Source organism: Mastigoproctus giganteus, chromosome 3 (assembly GCF_048544385.1).
Source record: "Mastigoproctus giganteus isolate SK-2022 chromosome 3, ASM4854438v1, whole genome shotgun sequence".
NCBI classification, from domain to species: domain Eukaryota; kingdom Metazoa; phylum Arthropoda; class Arachnida; order Uropygi; family Thelyphonidae; genus Mastigoproctus; species Mastigoproctus giganteus.
The window spans coordinates 17180130-17198227 of NC_143577.1; the positions used below are offsets into that span (position 1 = coordinate 17180130).

The 18098-nt window shown below is 36.1% G+C and overlaps 1 protein-coding gene across 1 annotated transcript in view; it reads right to left on the reverse strand.

Annotated features, from left to right (window-relative positions):
- Positions 1–728: 728 nt before the first annotated feature.
- Hel25E (ATP-dependent RNA helicase 25E) overlaps positions 729–18098 on the reverse strand; it is a 92332-nt gene continuing 74962 nt past the window's right edge. Inside the window, exons 7-10 of the mRNA XM_090369189.1 lie at positions 17796–17905; positions 8336–8480; positions 5613–5760; positions 729–851 (exon numbers count right to left, since the gene is read on the reverse strand). Of these exons, the coding sequence (XP_090225315.1) occupies positions 838–851; positions 5613–5760; positions 8336–8480; positions 17796–17905 (417 nt within the window). The 3' untranslated portion in view covers positions 729–837. The remainder of the gene's footprint in view (positions 852–5612; positions 5761–8335; positions 8481–17795; positions 17906–18098) is intronic.

The following is an 18098-nucleotide window of genomic DNA, read 5'->3' on the forward strand; positions in this document are numbered from 1 at the left end:
TTAATGAACTGTCCAACGTATTGTAGAATAAATCTGACTGACAGCAGGAAACGAACATTCTGAGGAAACTACATTTCAGTTCCTGTGGTCGTATAATTAACAATGGCAAATACGACTGGAGAAACAAGCCTTTATTTAAGAAAATTTTTCACAAAATAGTGCTTAATTTGAGGTTTTATTGTATTAATAAATAAAAAAATGTAACTGCATGATATTACATGAGTCATGGGTTAACTAAATTTCTTGTATACAGTTTGAACCAGTAGTAACTTAATATGCAATGCTTCGTAAATGCACTACAAGATCTATAGACAAACAAAATTGGCTGACAATCATTAAACTTTGATATGACCACAACAAACATCAGCCAATTTGTTGACTTTTGACGCATACTGTTGTTGCTTATATAACTCTTCGTTCTACCAATTCCCCCAGACAAGCAAGCACGTGGCAAAGCGCTCTACGACTGTAATTTAACGCTATTTAGATGGCTCAAGCAGCCATTGCACCTTAATTTGTCACCCCCCTAAAATTTATCCCTTAAAGTTTACAACAGTTTGAAAGCCACAATAAGTAAATTTAATAGTTACACACTGATTTTAATAATTTGGTTTTCTGAAAATAAATAAAAAATAACACACGAAAATAAATGATTAATAAAAGTTTATTTTTTGAATGACAAGGATGAATATTGCTTCAATTAAGCAAGCAATCAGGCTAACTAAAATGTACAATGTAAGAAAGTAAAAATACAATATAAAAAAATCAGTACATGACAGTGATGATGTATATTAAACATGCACCTAACAGTGACTGATGACAAACAGCAAATGAAATTCAACGACCTTCAACTGTAAAGAAAGAAAGAAAGAAAAAAAAAAAAAAAATTAGTAACAATTTCCAAACATTTTAGTTGCCTTGTTATAATCAATAAGATTTAGAAATAATTATTAATACTATATAGATAACTGACAGAAGCAGTTAAACTGCTTACACTCAACATACCTTTTAATATAAGAAAAAGTCAAGATGGCTGGCAAATTTCTTAAAAGCAGTAAAAAAAAAAAAGATTAATGAAAGTTCTACTTAAAATATACCCAAGAATCTACCATACTCTAAGCAGTATTTCTTTAAAGTGAACTATAAAATTCCATATTATAATCTGTCCACTATATAATTAGGCTTCTAAAAAATTTTATACATTCATAGAAAACATGACTGTTCATTAAAATGGTATGATACATTACTTCATTACAAAAAGAATGCTCAATTACAATCTTGACTATGCAATGCCTTAAACAGTATTCAAAGTAGCACAGTAATCTTTTAAGTCATATGTTGGACACCAATTAATGTAAGGAATAAAGACTACTGTGGCAGAACAAACATCTCTGATGAAGGAACAGATTACTGTCTGCAGAACGAGCCAATGTGGCAGAACATACTTTTGCAACAACCCTGTAGTCTTTCATCCAAGGCAGTACACCTCACGAACCATGTGTCAGGGACACAAACCAGATGGTTGTAGCCTCTGCAGCCATTTTAGGTTAGTCCAATACAAACAATATAATCCAACAGCACACAGACACCACTGACAGGCCTTCATCTAGTATGATACATACACACACTTATACAGAGGGGGGAGGGGGTTGCCATAGGTTGGCTGGGGCCACTTTACACAATAAATAAAAGAGTACCATTCAGTTTCTCCCACAGGTAGCACAATGGTTATGATCACTGCCTTTCCATACAATGTGGAAATGGCTTGGGTTTGTTTCCTGATAAAGATGGAAGGAATATGTTTTGTTTTGCAAGAACAGTCATGTCTTGCTTCCTTAGTAAACCCACTCGCATACTAATAACAGAAAAAAAAAATAATAATAATAATTATTATTTTTGGTGGACCAATGTTTCAGAGCAAGCAACAAAATACTAAAGTCCTGTACTAACAGAATAGGAAAAGAATTCTTTTCCTATGGTGGATTATTGTTCCAGAAGCAAAAAAAAAAAAAAAAAAAAAAAACAGGAGCCCCTCATAGAATTAATGTTGCTGTATCTAAGCACAAAGGATAGATATCAATAAATTGTGCTTGTTACTGTTAATTTACTGAATTAAGTTTATTCTCTCCAAAGGAATAAAGCATGATCATTCTCATGTAGCATCCAAGTTTTGTTATAGCTCTTAAGAGCTACATTATTTGTCACATGAATGTTTCACCAAATTAGATTATGCTATAAAGCTTATGCTAATTTGGTAAAACAAATCCATGTGAAACACACAACAGCAAAATCAGCACCTATAGATAATAAAACACCTATTTATTGGGACTTTTTCAGGGTATATTTGCTGGGAGTAACAATTGATGTTGCCAACAGATTGTCAGATTTAAAAGGGGGGGGGGGTGTTATAAAGAGCATTGAACATGACCCGACCATGTGTAGGATAAATATAGGACCACGCCGAAAACTATCACAAATTAGGTCAGAATGTGCATTTGTTCACAATTCCCCTAGACACGATAGGAGGGACAATATGCTGAGAGCCCTGTGGAATAACTCAAGACTCGGGGGGGGGGGGGGGGGGTAAATCAGCATGGCCCACACTTGTAGGTAAAAGGCATCTATTTTGTACAGATGGTATTCATTTGAACAAAGGCGATGCAAGGATTTTTGCTAGTATCATTCAGGATACCTTAAAGGGTTCAGGGAAACTGCTAGTTAGGGGGAAAAGGGTAACATAGATTTGTACTTATCTGGTGATATGGGTCAAAGTAATGCTTGCATTTACCTCACGAATTCTTATTTGTTGCCACAACAGCTGATGTTGGAAAGATGTTCTGAGGGTAGAAGTGCTTCAAATGAGCAGGATAACAAGCCTAAATAACTTTAAGGGGTGTCAGTATTAACTATAGAGGACTACTAATCTTAACTGTCTACAGTAATGTCAGGAGTGTTGTCAATAAAATGACTGAATTTGAACTACATGTATACCTGCAAACTCCCTGACAAAGATTTCGCTGAGTCTGAAGATGCGTCTGCATTGTGTGAGTTAGTTGGAAACAAAGGTATGAGAATGGGAGTAATCTAAAGACCAAAAGGTTGTGAAAAATGACAAAAGTTGTTACATCCAAATAGAATGGGCAAAGTTTTCTAAATAAAGTACATGATTATTATTTGTACCAGCATGTCAGAAATAATACTACAGGGGAGAATATTCTTGACCTCATCATTACTTATAGATTAAATGAAATCAAAAGGCTTAAAATAGAAGAACCATTCACTGGTAGTGATCGTGCAGTCATCAGTTGGAAGATGAAGAATATATTGCAGTAGTTAAAGGTAAAGGCATGGGTTTTAATTTCAGAAGAGGACTTTGACAGTTTAAAGCGCTATATGGCATCTATTAATCGGGTGGATTGCAGACTTGAATTATGGAATATCTTTAAAGCAAAAATCAAAGAAGCCATAAAGAAAAGCATACAAACCATTATGAAAATATTAATGGAGGAGGATTCCAAAATTGAATGAATGCAGATCTGTCTGGTCAAAAATAGCAGAAAAAGATAGAATGAGACACTTACAGAGCGATGAAAAATACTACTGAACCCTACAAAGAGCTACCAAGTTGATTTGCAATATTACCACAGACGAAGGTTAGAGGCCAAAGCTGTGTACGAGAAAGCACTGACTAAGAGAGCAAAAAATGGGGATAATTTTTCATGTATGTGAATACAAGATAGAAACAAGTAATATAAAAAAATTTTTTTTTAAAGTCATCCTACTTAGGTCAACAAACTTTCGACTTCAAAAATTTATCAAAAAATTATTGATTTTCACAAGAATTGAACTCGCATTCTTCACCTTCACGTGAAAAATACTGAAATCCTTGCATTTTACCGAATGAGCTACTGCCTGTTGATTTTAATTTTATTCCTAAATTTATATCCTGCTAAATATGTTATATAAGAAAAAATTTTTTCTTCCATATAAAACTAAAATTAATTAATTAAATTTAATTAATGAATTAATATTTGAAAAAACTGTATTAACACCAAGTGTCATCCACTACAAGTTTAAAAAAATGTATTTGAACTTGAGTGGATGAATAAAAAGTATTTTATTAACGACTGAAAATTTGAACAAGATATATAAATATATATAGGGAGAGTGTGAACTAATAGTAGGAATTGAAAAAGCAAATCAGATTGGGCACTTGTGCACTGGGTGTAAGAAGCCTTAGACAACACAACTGACGTTGCTGGATGAATTGAGTACTTTGCATGTCTTTATTGAAGAATGACCCTTCATGCTGAAAAGAGGCTGTGCAAGTGAGGCAGTAAATGAAATTAGCGATTTCATGATTACAGATGACTGTTTATTAGAAAAACTTGAGCATAAAGGCAAATAGGACTCCCGGAGTTGATGGCACATACCCAGTAATTTTGAGGGAGGCGCCAAGGAGTGTACTGAACCATTGAAGTTAATTATGACAGCATCTTTGGATGTGGGAGACATTCCTTTGGATTGGAGAAGCGCCAACATGCTACCAATACATAAAGGAAGTCCTAAGAGTAAAGCTGGTAACTACAGACCAGTTAGTTTGACTTCAGTGATAGGGAAAATCTTAGAAATAATGATTTACATTTAGTTAAGGGAAAATCATGTCTAACTAACTTAGTAAGATTTGAACATGGTTGCAAGAATGGTCAGAAAGTTTTAATGCAGCAAAATGCAAAATCTTACACTTGGGGAATAACAATCTAAAAATATATTATACAGATGGCAGGATTAATTTAAAAACAGTAGAGGAAGAAAGGAATCTGGAAGTTATAACAAAGGCAAAGGCAGATATGAAGTTTTCCTAGCGGAAACAGGCAGCCAGGAAAACCCACAGTGTCCTATCAATGATTTATAGAACATTATCCTGCAGAGATATGGAGGTATTAGTCCCAATGTATAAGGCAAATGTAAGACTTTTGGAATACTGTGTTCAAGTATAGAGACATCATTTGAAAAAAGCCTGAGCTACTTGAAATCGTCCAAAGACAGGCAACTTGCAGGGTGAGATTGGCAAAAGGGAAACCATACATGGGCTACAGGGCTTGGCTACCAGGCACCTCAGAGGTGACCTGATTGAGGTTTATAAGGCTCAGAGAGGTTAGTAAAATGAACGAAGGTGAAATTTTCACTGTTATAGAAAATTGCAGAATTCAGGGGCATAAATTCAAATTACAGGGGAAGAGGTTTAGACCGGAAGTTTTCTTTTAGCCAGTGAGTCACTGTTTGCCAGATCAGGTTGCCTTCACAGGTAGTTGAGGTTGATGGTTTGAATAAATTCAACGGTCAACCTGTGTGTGGGGGGGGAATGATTTGCATTTTTACTTTTTTGGCTAGTGCAGCAAAAGCCTGCTGTCCTCCTTGCACTATATGGCTATTACTATTACCTAGCCAACTACATAAAAGTTCCTTTACAAATTTCCTCACAATTGATATTTTTTACACAGTTGGATAAAAAGTTGAATTACCTATTAAACAGAAGCTCAGTTAAAGCCAGACTATTTCTATTAATTTAACAGCAGAGTCAGGAATAATTATTAAAAAAAAATGCTTACTATATGAAGATATATCTATTTCTTCTGGTAGTTCTGAAATATTAACATCAAATCTATCTTGGACTTCATTCAAAATTTTTGCATCAGTCTCATCTGAAACAAATGTAATGGCCAATCCTTTGGTTCCAAAACGACCTGCTCGTGCAACCTGGAAAATTTAAAATGATTAAAAATATTACAATTCTTAGGCCACTGGTTATAATTAATCAACTGATTTTTGACATGTTACACTCCAAGTCGATATTAAGTGGAAATTCATTTCTATGTGCATTATGGTATCACTCGAAATTTAGCATATTTCCATACATTGGTATTTATTTATTAATGAAGAAACATTTTTTTTTAAAAGATCAAATAATGAATAACATCCAATAAAAGCAACTATTTAATCTAAATGTATATTAAATTTGCACCATTTCATTTAATTCATAACTCAATGAAATGGGGAAGGTCACAGTTAACACAAGGCTACATGTGAAAATTTAAAAAAAAAAAAAAAAAAAAATGTATACAGATGATTGTTTCCAGAGTTGAGTTTCTTGCTGCATCTAGTCATGGTGTGAAAATTGGCATAACTCAAGGGATGGATTATGCCCTCTGAGAGAGAACAACTACAAACCAGACTGAAGAGTCCATCATGGATTCCTCAAGTCTTCGATGGGAACTTCGGTTGCAAAGGTTTTGAAGGTTGAGAAGTTTTGAAAGATGGGTTTTTAAGGGTCTTTATTGTTTTGGTTGCTGAAAATAAATCTAATTATTCTGTTGTTTGTTAACATGCAGAAATGCATGTTAACTTGAGGTGCATAAAGGAATATGGTAAACTCCCATAACAATGCTCCTGCTTTTAGCACTCTTATATTTGGGTACCATGATCACTCCTGTAATCTTTCCTAAGCACATTACAATTTTCACCTTTCTCTAGTCTTCTACAAATATTCAGTTCCTGTTTTAAGGTTAACACAACACACTTGCATTTCTCACAAACTTTCTTTTTTGAATAGCATAATGTATGGATGGCTTATGGATATGATAAAAAACACTTGCTCAAGTAGACAACACTGTGCTCTACAAAATGGCGGCAGGTGGGTAAAGGACAGACTGAAGTCTATCCTCTGATGTTATGCAAAAGTAAATACAGGCATTTCTTGCTTTACGAGTTTCTCCCACCCCAAAGTGCCAAGTATCGACAAAATCGAAAACATGAACATTAATTGCAAAAAATTAACATTAAACATTCATAAGTACCGCATTTCAAACCACGCGCATAGCTATACAATACCCCAGTGTACCCCAGCTTTATGATATTAATCCAATCCAGAGACACCATCGTATCGTGAAAATATCGTAATGTGAACCCAATAACACATTGTTTTTTGGTAATTCATTCCATGACCTCGGAAGTTCAAAATGTTGCTATATAACTCCCTAAGAGGTAGTTTTTATAGTGTAAATTGTATTAGTTACCAATTCAAACCACTAAAATGCACTACACTTTCATCGTTATCACATGTTCCATTATAAGAACCAATTTTGAACGCCTTTGTGACATTTTTCTAAAGCACATTTATGGAGGTCACGACCATAAACAATTTGCACTTCTCGGTTTATTGGGCTTTTCTGTTACTGCAAACGATTATAAATGAGCAGTAAACCCGATGTTATTGCATTTGCAAAAATATCGATAGCTGGAATTATGCGGTTTTTTACGTTATTATGGTGAAATGTGTTTACCCTTTACTGAAATCTTCAATTGTATAAAAAAACAAATAAATTTCAGAATCTTCTCCTCATTCTTTTTTTTAAAGCTTCATAAACTTGTTACTTCGCACAAATCATGTTAGTTGCAATTTGTGCATTTCGTTAAAAAATGCTTATGCACTATTGAAATTTATAAAGAAAAGAGATTATCTTGGAAACAAACACCTCTTGAAGCATTTCTGAAGATGGCTCCTTGTGCAACAAACCAACGAATGCCGAGCCAATAATAAGTGATCAACGAGTGTGCATTTAGTTGACGATGAAGAATAAACATTCTTTAAAATTGGTACGTCATAAGTAATTTATTATAATTTGCTTGATTTTTGTTTCTTTGGATAAATCAATCATTGTTAAACAAACTAATTAGCTAACTAATTTCATTGTTGAGAACGTAACCCCCATTTTTAACATTATGCCTATGGGATTTAATTCCCGCTTCACGAGTTTTCGCTTTACACGCTAGGTTTGTTTGTTTGTTATTTGGTTTTTAGGAGCATTAGCAACTAAGGCCATATTGCTCCGGGATATGCGGTGGCCATTCCCTGACCTTCCCGCATCCTCCGTATTTGGTGGTGACGGGCTCGAACCCCGGTCTAATCAAGAAGCTTGTGCTATGCATTGCTGCTCCTTCCCACCTGGCTACGGAGGCGTACACGCTAGGAACGAATTAACTTAAAGTTGAGAACTACCTGTACAGTATTTTCAAACCTTCCAAATATTTTTTTTCAAAGTTAGTTTTAATATATATTGTTGTCTTTTGTTGTCCAGTAGCACTGTCTTTGCTACTGGGCTGGTAAGTATTTTGTTAGCAAACCATATACTTATAAATATGATGACATTGTCCACTATGTGCAATATACCTGGTTATACAGGCTTTTTGCAGAAGGCTTGGATGCAGGACAAGAGGCTTTTACTGTGTATACACACACATAAAACAGATAATTTCAAATAAACACTAAACTTACCCTGTGTAGATACGTATCAGAATCTTCTGGCATATCATAGTTGAATACAATATTTACTCTTTCAATATCCATTCCTCGTCCAAATAAGTTAGTGGCAACCAAAATACGTTTCTGGAAATCTTTGAATTGTTGATATCGGGATAATCTGAAAGAAAAGTTTTAATAAGAAAAACTAAGCCTACTTACATGCAAAAAGTACATAGTAAAGAAGAAATTAAATTATCAATGAGTCACTGTGGCTTCAGTTCATTACCCAAAATGAAAGAACCTCTTCAGGGGCTGGCATTTTGAAAATGGACAGGACGTTTATGTACTATAGCTTGGTCTCTTTAAGATACTGATTACCACAGGTATGGGGGAAATGTTCTATAGATGGCCAGGGGCTATGCGGAAAGAATATAATCAAAACTTACATGTATACCTGCAAACTCCCTGGATTCACAGTGAAGACCTCACCTGAAGAAAAGATATTGAGCTTTTTGAAAGGGTCCAAAGACGGGCAACTCGAATGGTGAGATTGGAAAAAGGACAACAATACTGAGGAAAGTCTCTGTAAATGTGGGCTACAGGAGCTTGGCAACCAGGTGCCTCAGAGGGATTAATAAAATGAATGAAGGCAGAATTCTCGCTGTTATAAAGAATTCCAGAACCAGGGGACATAAATTCAAGTTACAGAGATTGAAGTTTAGCTTAGATTGTAGGAAGTTTTTTTTGCCAGCTTGTTGTTGATTGCTGGAATAAGTTGCCCTTGCAGGTAGCTGAGGCTGACAGTTTGAATAAATTCAAAAGTCTAAACTGGATAGTTACCTAAGTGAGGAGAGAAACAATTTGTTTTCTTATCTTTTTTTTGCCTGTGGCTTCCTTGCACTATATAGCAAATACTATTACTATAGCTTTTGAAGAGAATCTTCTTAATTAGTTCTGCTGCAATTTTTTTTAATGCTTGCTACTAAGGATACATGTTATTCAACTGACACCTGTCAAAGCAAGTAGCTAAATACAATATTTCAAAACTAGAATAAAAGGTAAACTGCAGCCATTATCAACCCACTGCAGGATGGAAGCCTCCTCAACAATTCATTCATACCCTCAGCATGAATTGTTGAAGCCTCCTCAACAATTCATGCTGAGGGTAATGGACCATAATCTGCCACGCTGGTCCAGTGTTGGTTGGCAGATCAACCGTATGCTACTGCACTCCCACTCCTAACCACTCAGCTACGGAAACTAGAATATTTACTACAAACTGTAAACGAACTGCAATCAACTTGAAGTTTACAAGCTGTGCTAAATGTACATCAATCTGTCAAGAGCTTTTAAATTAACAGTATGCAAAATCCAACGCATCAAATAGAATATTTAAAAACTGACATCTAGGTTGTGAAAACAAGTTTGAAAAGGACAGAAACAGCCTACAGAGATGAGAACTGGGTAAGAAATAAAGGAACTAATCAAAAAATTAGAATCTTCAGAAATGAGATTAAGAAACTAAATGGAACAAAGGGATAAGAACAATGGAGAGACCATATTTTGAATGAACAAATAAGAAAGCTGTTTGTTTGTTATTTGGTTTTTAGGAGCATTAGCAACTAAGGCCATATTGCTCCGCGAATATGTGGTGGTCATTCCTGACCTTTCCGCATCCTCCGTATTTGGTGGTGACGGGCTCGAACCCCGGTCTAATCAAGAAACGTGTGCTACGCATTGCTGCTCCTTCCCACCTGGCTACGGAGGCGCCAATAAGAAAGCTTGGGGATCAGTAATAAGTAATAAAAGTAAGGCTGAGCAAACAAGTTAAAATGAAATAGCTTGCCTAGAATGGGTGAACATGAGTATTGTAAAACAAATATAACACATAATATTTGAACTACGACACTGGTTAGTGCAATTTTATCACTACTACATGTTTAGGAATAAATAAACTCATATGCCGAACCATTAAATAAAATTTTTACTGTAACTGAAGTTTGATATTATACAAATAATATCAAAAAACAAATTATTTACAATAAACTGATGGTTGTATATTACGGAATGCTAAAAGTTAAAAGCGCTAAAAAACCTGAAGCTTTCGAGATCGTCAGCTCCCTTCCTCAACAGAGCAACATCTCTTTATATATATATCTTAGCAATAAGTAAACTCATAACACCAACCATAAGAATAAGTATTTTACTGTAACTGAAAATTTACAAATTAAAATAAATAAAATTACTACACTATATATTTACAAAAACTGATATTATAATAAATTAAATTATGTACATTGTGAAAACATTAACACTGTAATAAAATCCTTGCAATAAAATATACTAAAATAAACCGGATTAAAAGCAATAAAAACCTGGAGCTTTCGGAAGCATCGGCTTCCTTCCTCAGCAGTAACAAAACTTCCCGGAACACTTCCTTATATAACAGGCTCACGGTACTTATACACGTGGTTCAGTTGGCGCATGGTCTGAACCGGAAGCGGAAACAGCTCGGGAGCGTGCCAAGCAAAACCGTTCATCCGTACTTAGGACAGTGGTTTCAAACAGAGGATGCATACGCATACCTCTGTCCCTAATTCATGATATTGTTGTCGGATGAACTGATTCCTAAGCTCTCGATCCACAATAACCGCATCCTCGGGTAGATTTGATGCTGCCTCTCCCAAAAATGCTCGGCCACAGCAGACTTGTTGTAATCAGTGGTTTTTATAGCATTTGCATGCTCCCCCAGGCGATCCTTGAGCAGTCGTTTTGTCTCGCCCACAACGTTCCCCACAATCCGGGCATTTTATCCTGTATACCACTCCACTACTCAGGCCCTTTTGCTATTGGATCTTTTACTTTGGACACAACCGTGTGCAACCTCTGCCCAGGAAGCTGCACACAGCGTGTTTTATAACCACGCAAAATTTTCGCTAGATGCTCAGTAGTGCCTGGATATTAAGGAATGTATGCGGTAGGCACAGGAACAAACGGCTCCTGACTTTTTTTTTTTTTATGAAAACCCCGAACACGAAAGGTATCAAAACCTATAGTACTTAGTACCGTGCATGGGTTGAAGGAGAAGTATGGGGGGGGGGTGCCAGAAACTTTGCTCTAGAGACTAAACATGGGTTTCACCACTTCACGCCTCCAATAAGCAAAGTGGTGGTATTTCACCGATTGATGAAAGTCATCTACCACCTGAGAACTCTGTTCCTCTACTAAATCTGTCTATGATACTCTGGGGGTATCTGCATTTTCTAAGGTCTGCTGTGACTCAGTTGAGGAACAGAATCCAACCATCAGTTCCTATGGCTACCGCATACATTCCTTACTATCCGGGCGTTACTGAGCATCTAACGAGAATTTTGCGTGGTTATAAAACATGCTGTGTGCAGCTTCCTGGGCGGAGGTTGCACACAGTTGTGTCCCAAGTAAGAGACCCAATAGCAAAGGACCTGAGTAGTGGAGTGGTATACAGGATAGAATGTCCGGATTGTGGGGAATGTTATGTGAGCGAGACAAAACGACGGCTCAAGGATCGTCTGGGGGAGCATGCAAATGCTATAAAAACCGCTGATTACAACAAGTCTGCTGTGGCCAAGCATTTTTGGGAGAGGCAGCATCAAATCTCCCCAAAGGATGTGGTTATTGTGGATCGAGCACATCGGTTCTATGACAGTAAATGGTTCGAGAGCTTATGAATCAGTTCATCCGACAACAATATCATGAACAGGGACAGAGGTATGCGCATGCATCCTCTGTTTGAAACCATTGTCCTAAGTACGGATGAACAGTTTTGCTTGGCATGCTCCTGAGCTGTTTCCGCTTCCAGTTCAGACCATGCGCCGACTGAACCATCTGTATAAGTACTACGAGCCTGTTATATAAGGAAGTGTTGCAGGAAGTTTTGTTACTGCTGAGGAAGGAAGCTGATGCTTCCGAAAGCTCCAGGTTTATCGTTTTTAATCCGGTTTATTTTAGTATATTTTATTGCAAGGATTTTATTACAGTTTTAATGTTTTCACAATGTACATAATTTAATTTATTATAATATCAGTTTTTGTAAATACATAGTGTAGTAATTTCATTTATTTTAATTTCTAAATTTTCAGTTACAGTAAAATACTTATTCTCGTGGTTGGTGCATGAGTTTATTTATTGCTAATGCTCGCGGTATGTCCACACGTGGTATTTCTCCACATGGTTCGGGTACGTGGCAAACAAAAACATTCATCCAACCTTAATACAGTTGCTTCGAAAATACGATGAATACGCATACCTCTGTCTCTATTCATAGTATTCTTACTGGATGAGCCAATCCGCAAACCCTCAAGCCAATTTACACTCCCAGTATCCATGTGCACAATCCATAATAATAGCGTCCTCTGGGGAGATTTGATGCTGCTTCTCCCAAAAATGTTCGGCCACAGCAGACTTATTATAGTCAACGGTTCTTATAGCATTCAAATGTTCCCCCAGACAATCCCCAAGCCATCGTTTTGTTTCCCCCACATAACACTCCCCACAATCCGGACATTCTATTCTGTATACAACTCCACTACTGAGATCTGTCGGTATACGGTCTTTAACTTGCGACACCGTCCAGGAAGCTGCACACAGCATGTCTCATAACCCCGTAAAATTCTCGTCATATGGTGGTAGATGACTTTCATCAAGTGGTGAAACCCATGTTTGGTCTCTAGAGCAAAGTTTCCGGCACCCCCTTCCCCCCATACTTCTCCTTCAACCCATGCACAGTACTATAGGTTTTGATACCTTTCGTGTTTGGGGTTTTCGTAAAAAAAAAAAAAAAAAAAAAGGCCCGGATAGTAGGGGATGTATGCGGTGGCTACCGGGACGAACGGCTCCATACGTTCAGACACTCCTCTGCTATATCTATCCAGGATCCTCTGGGGGGTATCCGCACTTTCTAAGTTCTGCCGTGACATGATTAATTTCTTTTTCTTTATCCTCAGAAGTGGTACAGCGGGATCCTGCCCTGTCAAATAAAGCTTTTACTACATTATTCTTGTATTGTCCAGCTTGTGCTGAATAAAAATGTGTATTGACCTCTACACACATGGGTTTTTTAAAAACTGACGTCTTAAGTCTAGAACCCGCCCTAGAGACCAATACATCCAAAAATGACAGGGTACTATCCGTTTCCACCTCTGAGGTAAATTGAATAAACCGGGAGAAGCTGTTAAGCCAGCAAATGGCATCATCCTCCCTCCCCTTCTGGACCAGGGCAAAGGTATCGTCAACATATCTTTTCCAATTTCTAATAGGAAACGAACACCCACTAAAAACCCTGCTTTCCAACTCCATGGCCGTACCGTGAACCTGTTTGTACATAGTTCCTTGAAATAACATGGTAGTACTAGCCAGACATAATTCTACCCCAGCACAAATATCTTCAACACCAAGCAGTGATCTATTACCAAGTGAGACATCCCTGGTCAATGTCATTTTTATACAATATATTGCATGATTAATAGGGATACATGTGAATAAAGATACATCAAAAGAGATCATGCTCTTATCATTTATAGTCAAATTCCCCACAGAGTTTGTAAATTTTGTGGGGAATTTGACTATAAATGATAATGATAGTCGATAGAACCAGGTGGAGAAATACCACGTGTGGATGTACAGTAAGCCTGCTATATAAAGAGGTCACAAGAAGTCTTATTACTGTTGAGTAAGGGAGCTGACGCTCTCGAAAGCTTCAGGTTTTTTAGCGCTTTTAACTTTTATATTTTAGCATTCCGTAATATACAACCATCAGTTTATTGTAAATAATTTGTTTTTTTGATATTATTTGTATAAATTCAGTTACAGTAAAAATTTTATTTAATGGTCGGCGTATGAGTTTATTTATTCCCAGACATAAATTTTCCCGACATCAGAGGCCTCTTTCAGAATATTACTACTGCATAGTTGAATTTCAAGATGCATAAACATCTTGAAATTCATGTTTAATGAATTTTTTATAACATCTCATATTGTGATATCATTAACAATGACTTGCCTTCCTCTTATACTTTTGAATAAGCAACACTACCCCATTAGATAAGCCTACAGTTATTACTTATTCTCAGTTGAATATCACCACACATATTTCAAAGCTATCTGATCTCTTATTTGAGGGCAGACAGGTATCCAGATGCACAAGAGCTGACGACCCAGTTCAAAACCTTTTGTTAACTCTCATATTGTACAAATAAGTCAACAACCAGGTCAGTGTCAGGTCTTATACCCCTGGGTACCTACCAATCCACAATGAGAAGTAAAGCAGTGCTGTATGGGTGTTACTTATTTAAAGTATAAGAGAAGGAAACTTGAAGGATTTCACAATGTTAGACAATTTTTTAATAATATACGTAATGGCCAAATTCAGTTATAAAAACCATATTTGGTAAATTGGCTGAAGTTTATCACACGGCACAATAACAGCTTTTGTAACAGTGGCAAAGTAAATTTTTTGTTTGTTGCCATTTAATCTTTAAAAATAAAATGGCAAAAAATTTAACCTAAACCAGGCCTGGCTAACCTGCAGCCCACCACATTATTTTTATACTACTGACTACATCAGTGGGAAATCATTCACTAGTTGCACTAGGCACAATAAATAACGACAAACATAATACTAGACCAGCTGTACTTCCCTGAATTCCGACAATTCCTACCCTTCTTTGAACCGGAAACTCTGTAGATGGAAGTAATTGATTTACAGTGCAACAATGAAAACACATTCACACCACAACATCCAAAATCAACCTTTACAACCCGTATGTGACAGCAGAAAAGTATTCCAAATTAAGATTTTTTGCACAAAAAATTGTGAGCCGCTTCGGATCCATATACATTCATAAAACTTTCTTTTCAAAAATGAAATTTATTAAAAGTAAATCAATCTTCAATAATAGTGAAAATCTAGAAAATCAATTAAGATGTGCAACTATCAATATTGAAGTATATTTTAAAAACGGAGTGATCACAAAGAAAAGTAAATATCTCATTGATGTGGATATATAATAAAAATAAATGAATAAAATAAATTTTTGTGGCAATTGATCTTTTATTTTTAAAAGATTGTTTTATTTTGTGTGTGGTCTGCAGAAAATTTGTTCGTCAAGGTGGCCCATAGAATGCTTTGGGTTGGCAATGAAAATTATATTTCAACCAATAAAGCATCATAAAAATACACAGTGGATAAGTACAGGAGCTCTCAGACTTATGTAATACTCAACTTACAGAAATTCGACTTTGCATAAGTTTTTTGCCTGTCAAACTTAAAAAAAAAATCATGGAACAGTATTTCACTGTCCCCGTAGGAATAAATGGACGTATGTGAAAATATAATGTGAACCCAATAACACGGTGGTGTTTTTTTTTTTTTTTTTTTTTTTTGTAATTTGTTTCAAGTCCTTGGAAGATGAAAATTTTGCTATCTTACTAAGCTATTTATCTCTCTAAAAGGTCATTTATAATGGAAATTGCACCACCCTTTCATAGTTATATGTTCCTGTTATAAGAATCAATTTTGAATGCCTTTGTGATATTTTTCTAAAGCATGTTTCTGGAGGTCACGTCCATAAAAACAAAGTGCACTTTCCGATTTATTGGGCTTTTCTGTTAGTGCATCTAATTATAAACAGGTAGTAAACTCGATCTTATTGCATTTGTGATAATACCGATAACTGCAATTGTCTGGGTTTTTATGCTATTATGGTGAAATGTGTTCCCCTTCACTGAAATCTTCAATCATATAAAAAACAAATTTTCAGAAACGAAGATGATTAAGAAGTACGAAGCAGGACAAAGTTTGCCATCTATTGCAAGGGAATTAGGTCTCGCTGCTACAACAGTATATACTATTTTAAATAGTATGAATCAGAGCTGTAATACAAAGTTTTATGAATGTATTAATTTACTAATACTATTTTAAAGGACAGTGCACATATAAAAGAACATGTCAAAGGATAAATGCACTTAAGATATAGCATACAAAAAATAGCATTCAGGTGCTATATCAAATATGGAACAACCATTAATAATATGGATGGAAAATCTGATTCAGAAGTGAGTGCCCCTGAGTCTATGACTATTCAAGCAAAAGCAACAAGTATTTATAAAGATATTAAGGATAAGTACGGTTAACCCCAAACCAAGTTTGTGGCAAGCAACGGGTTGTTTAACAGGTTCAAGCATCGTGTTGGTTTCCACAACGTTAAAATGTGGTGAAGCCACCAGTGCTGATTCGGCAGCTGCAGAGAAATTTTGTGATGTGTTGGAAAAAATTATTGATGAAGGCAGCTATTCAATGCAGCAAATTTTTAACGTTGATGAGACCGCTCTGTATTGGAAAAAAATGACAGATCGAACATACATTGCCAAAGAGGAAAATACAATGCCAGGTTTCAAGGCATCAAAAGATAGGATCAAACTCTTTGCTTAGGACTAATGCAGCGGGAGATTACAGATTAAAACCACTGCTTGTGTACCATTCTGGAAATCCTCGGGCATTTAAGGGCACTAATAAAGCCACTTTACTTGTGTATTTCCAATCGAACTAAAGTGCATGGATAACAATATCTCTATTTGAGGATTGGTTTAAATGCTGCTCTTGCTTCTATTAGATTATGCTCCTGGACATACTATGCATTTAGATGATTTCAATCGAAACGTGAGTCATATTTCTACCACCAAACAACTTCACTCATCCAACCTATGGATCAGATGGTTATTTTGAATTTAAAAGCATACTATTTATGCATATTTGCTCAGGCACTGTCTGCAGTAGACGATGAGAAAAATTATGTCCAGAGACTTTTGGAAAGCTTAGAATATTTACACGCCATCTTAAACATTAATAAGGCCTGCGCAGAAATTACTAAAAGTTGTTTAAATGATGCTGTTGTTGTTGTTATTTGGTTTTTAGGAGCATTAGCAACTAAGGCCATATTGCTCCGGGATATGCGGTGGTCATTCCCTGACCTTTCCGCATCCTCTGTATTTGGTGGTGACGGGCTCGAACCCCGGACTAATCAAGAAGCGTGTGCTACGCACTGCTGCTCCTTCCCACCTGGCTACGGAGGCGCCTTTTTAAATGATGCATGGAAGAAAATATGCCCACGGCACATATACAATAAATAATTCTATTTACATATTTCATCGAACATTTCTTTTTTGATTCAATCAGTTCAGCGAGCACAGTTGCGAGTGCTGCACAAGCATGGGAGAAATTCCAACCCGGGTAGCGGTTCCACGGAACGTAACCCTTACACAAGGCGGAGAGTTCCTGTAGTTGAATAACTTTTCCATTTAACCTATGGTCATTTAAATTAGCATGTAAGTGGACAGAATTTTAGGTTATCTAAGTAACAGACTTCTGTTATAACTCAGAAAAACCCCACAAATATCCCAATTCTGTTTATTTACAAAGAAAATTATTTGTTCTATGGAAATAATTATGTATAAATACCTTTCTTCTTGTGTCATTCCCCTGTGAATAGCAATGGCAGGAAAATTTTGCTCAACCAGTAACTGAGCTAATGCCATACATCGTGGAACTGTCCGCACAAATATAACCACCTGTGAAAACAAATTAAATAATAATAATAAAAAAAACAACTAATTTTTGCTTCAATTAAAACAGCATTAGCATTTAGAAAATTGAAACTCAACAGCAGCATACAAACTAACTTACTTAAACGAAAAAAAAAAAGCCATTTGCAGAAAGTCTATGATACATAATCTACAAACTCAATCTGATTTTTAATCCTTT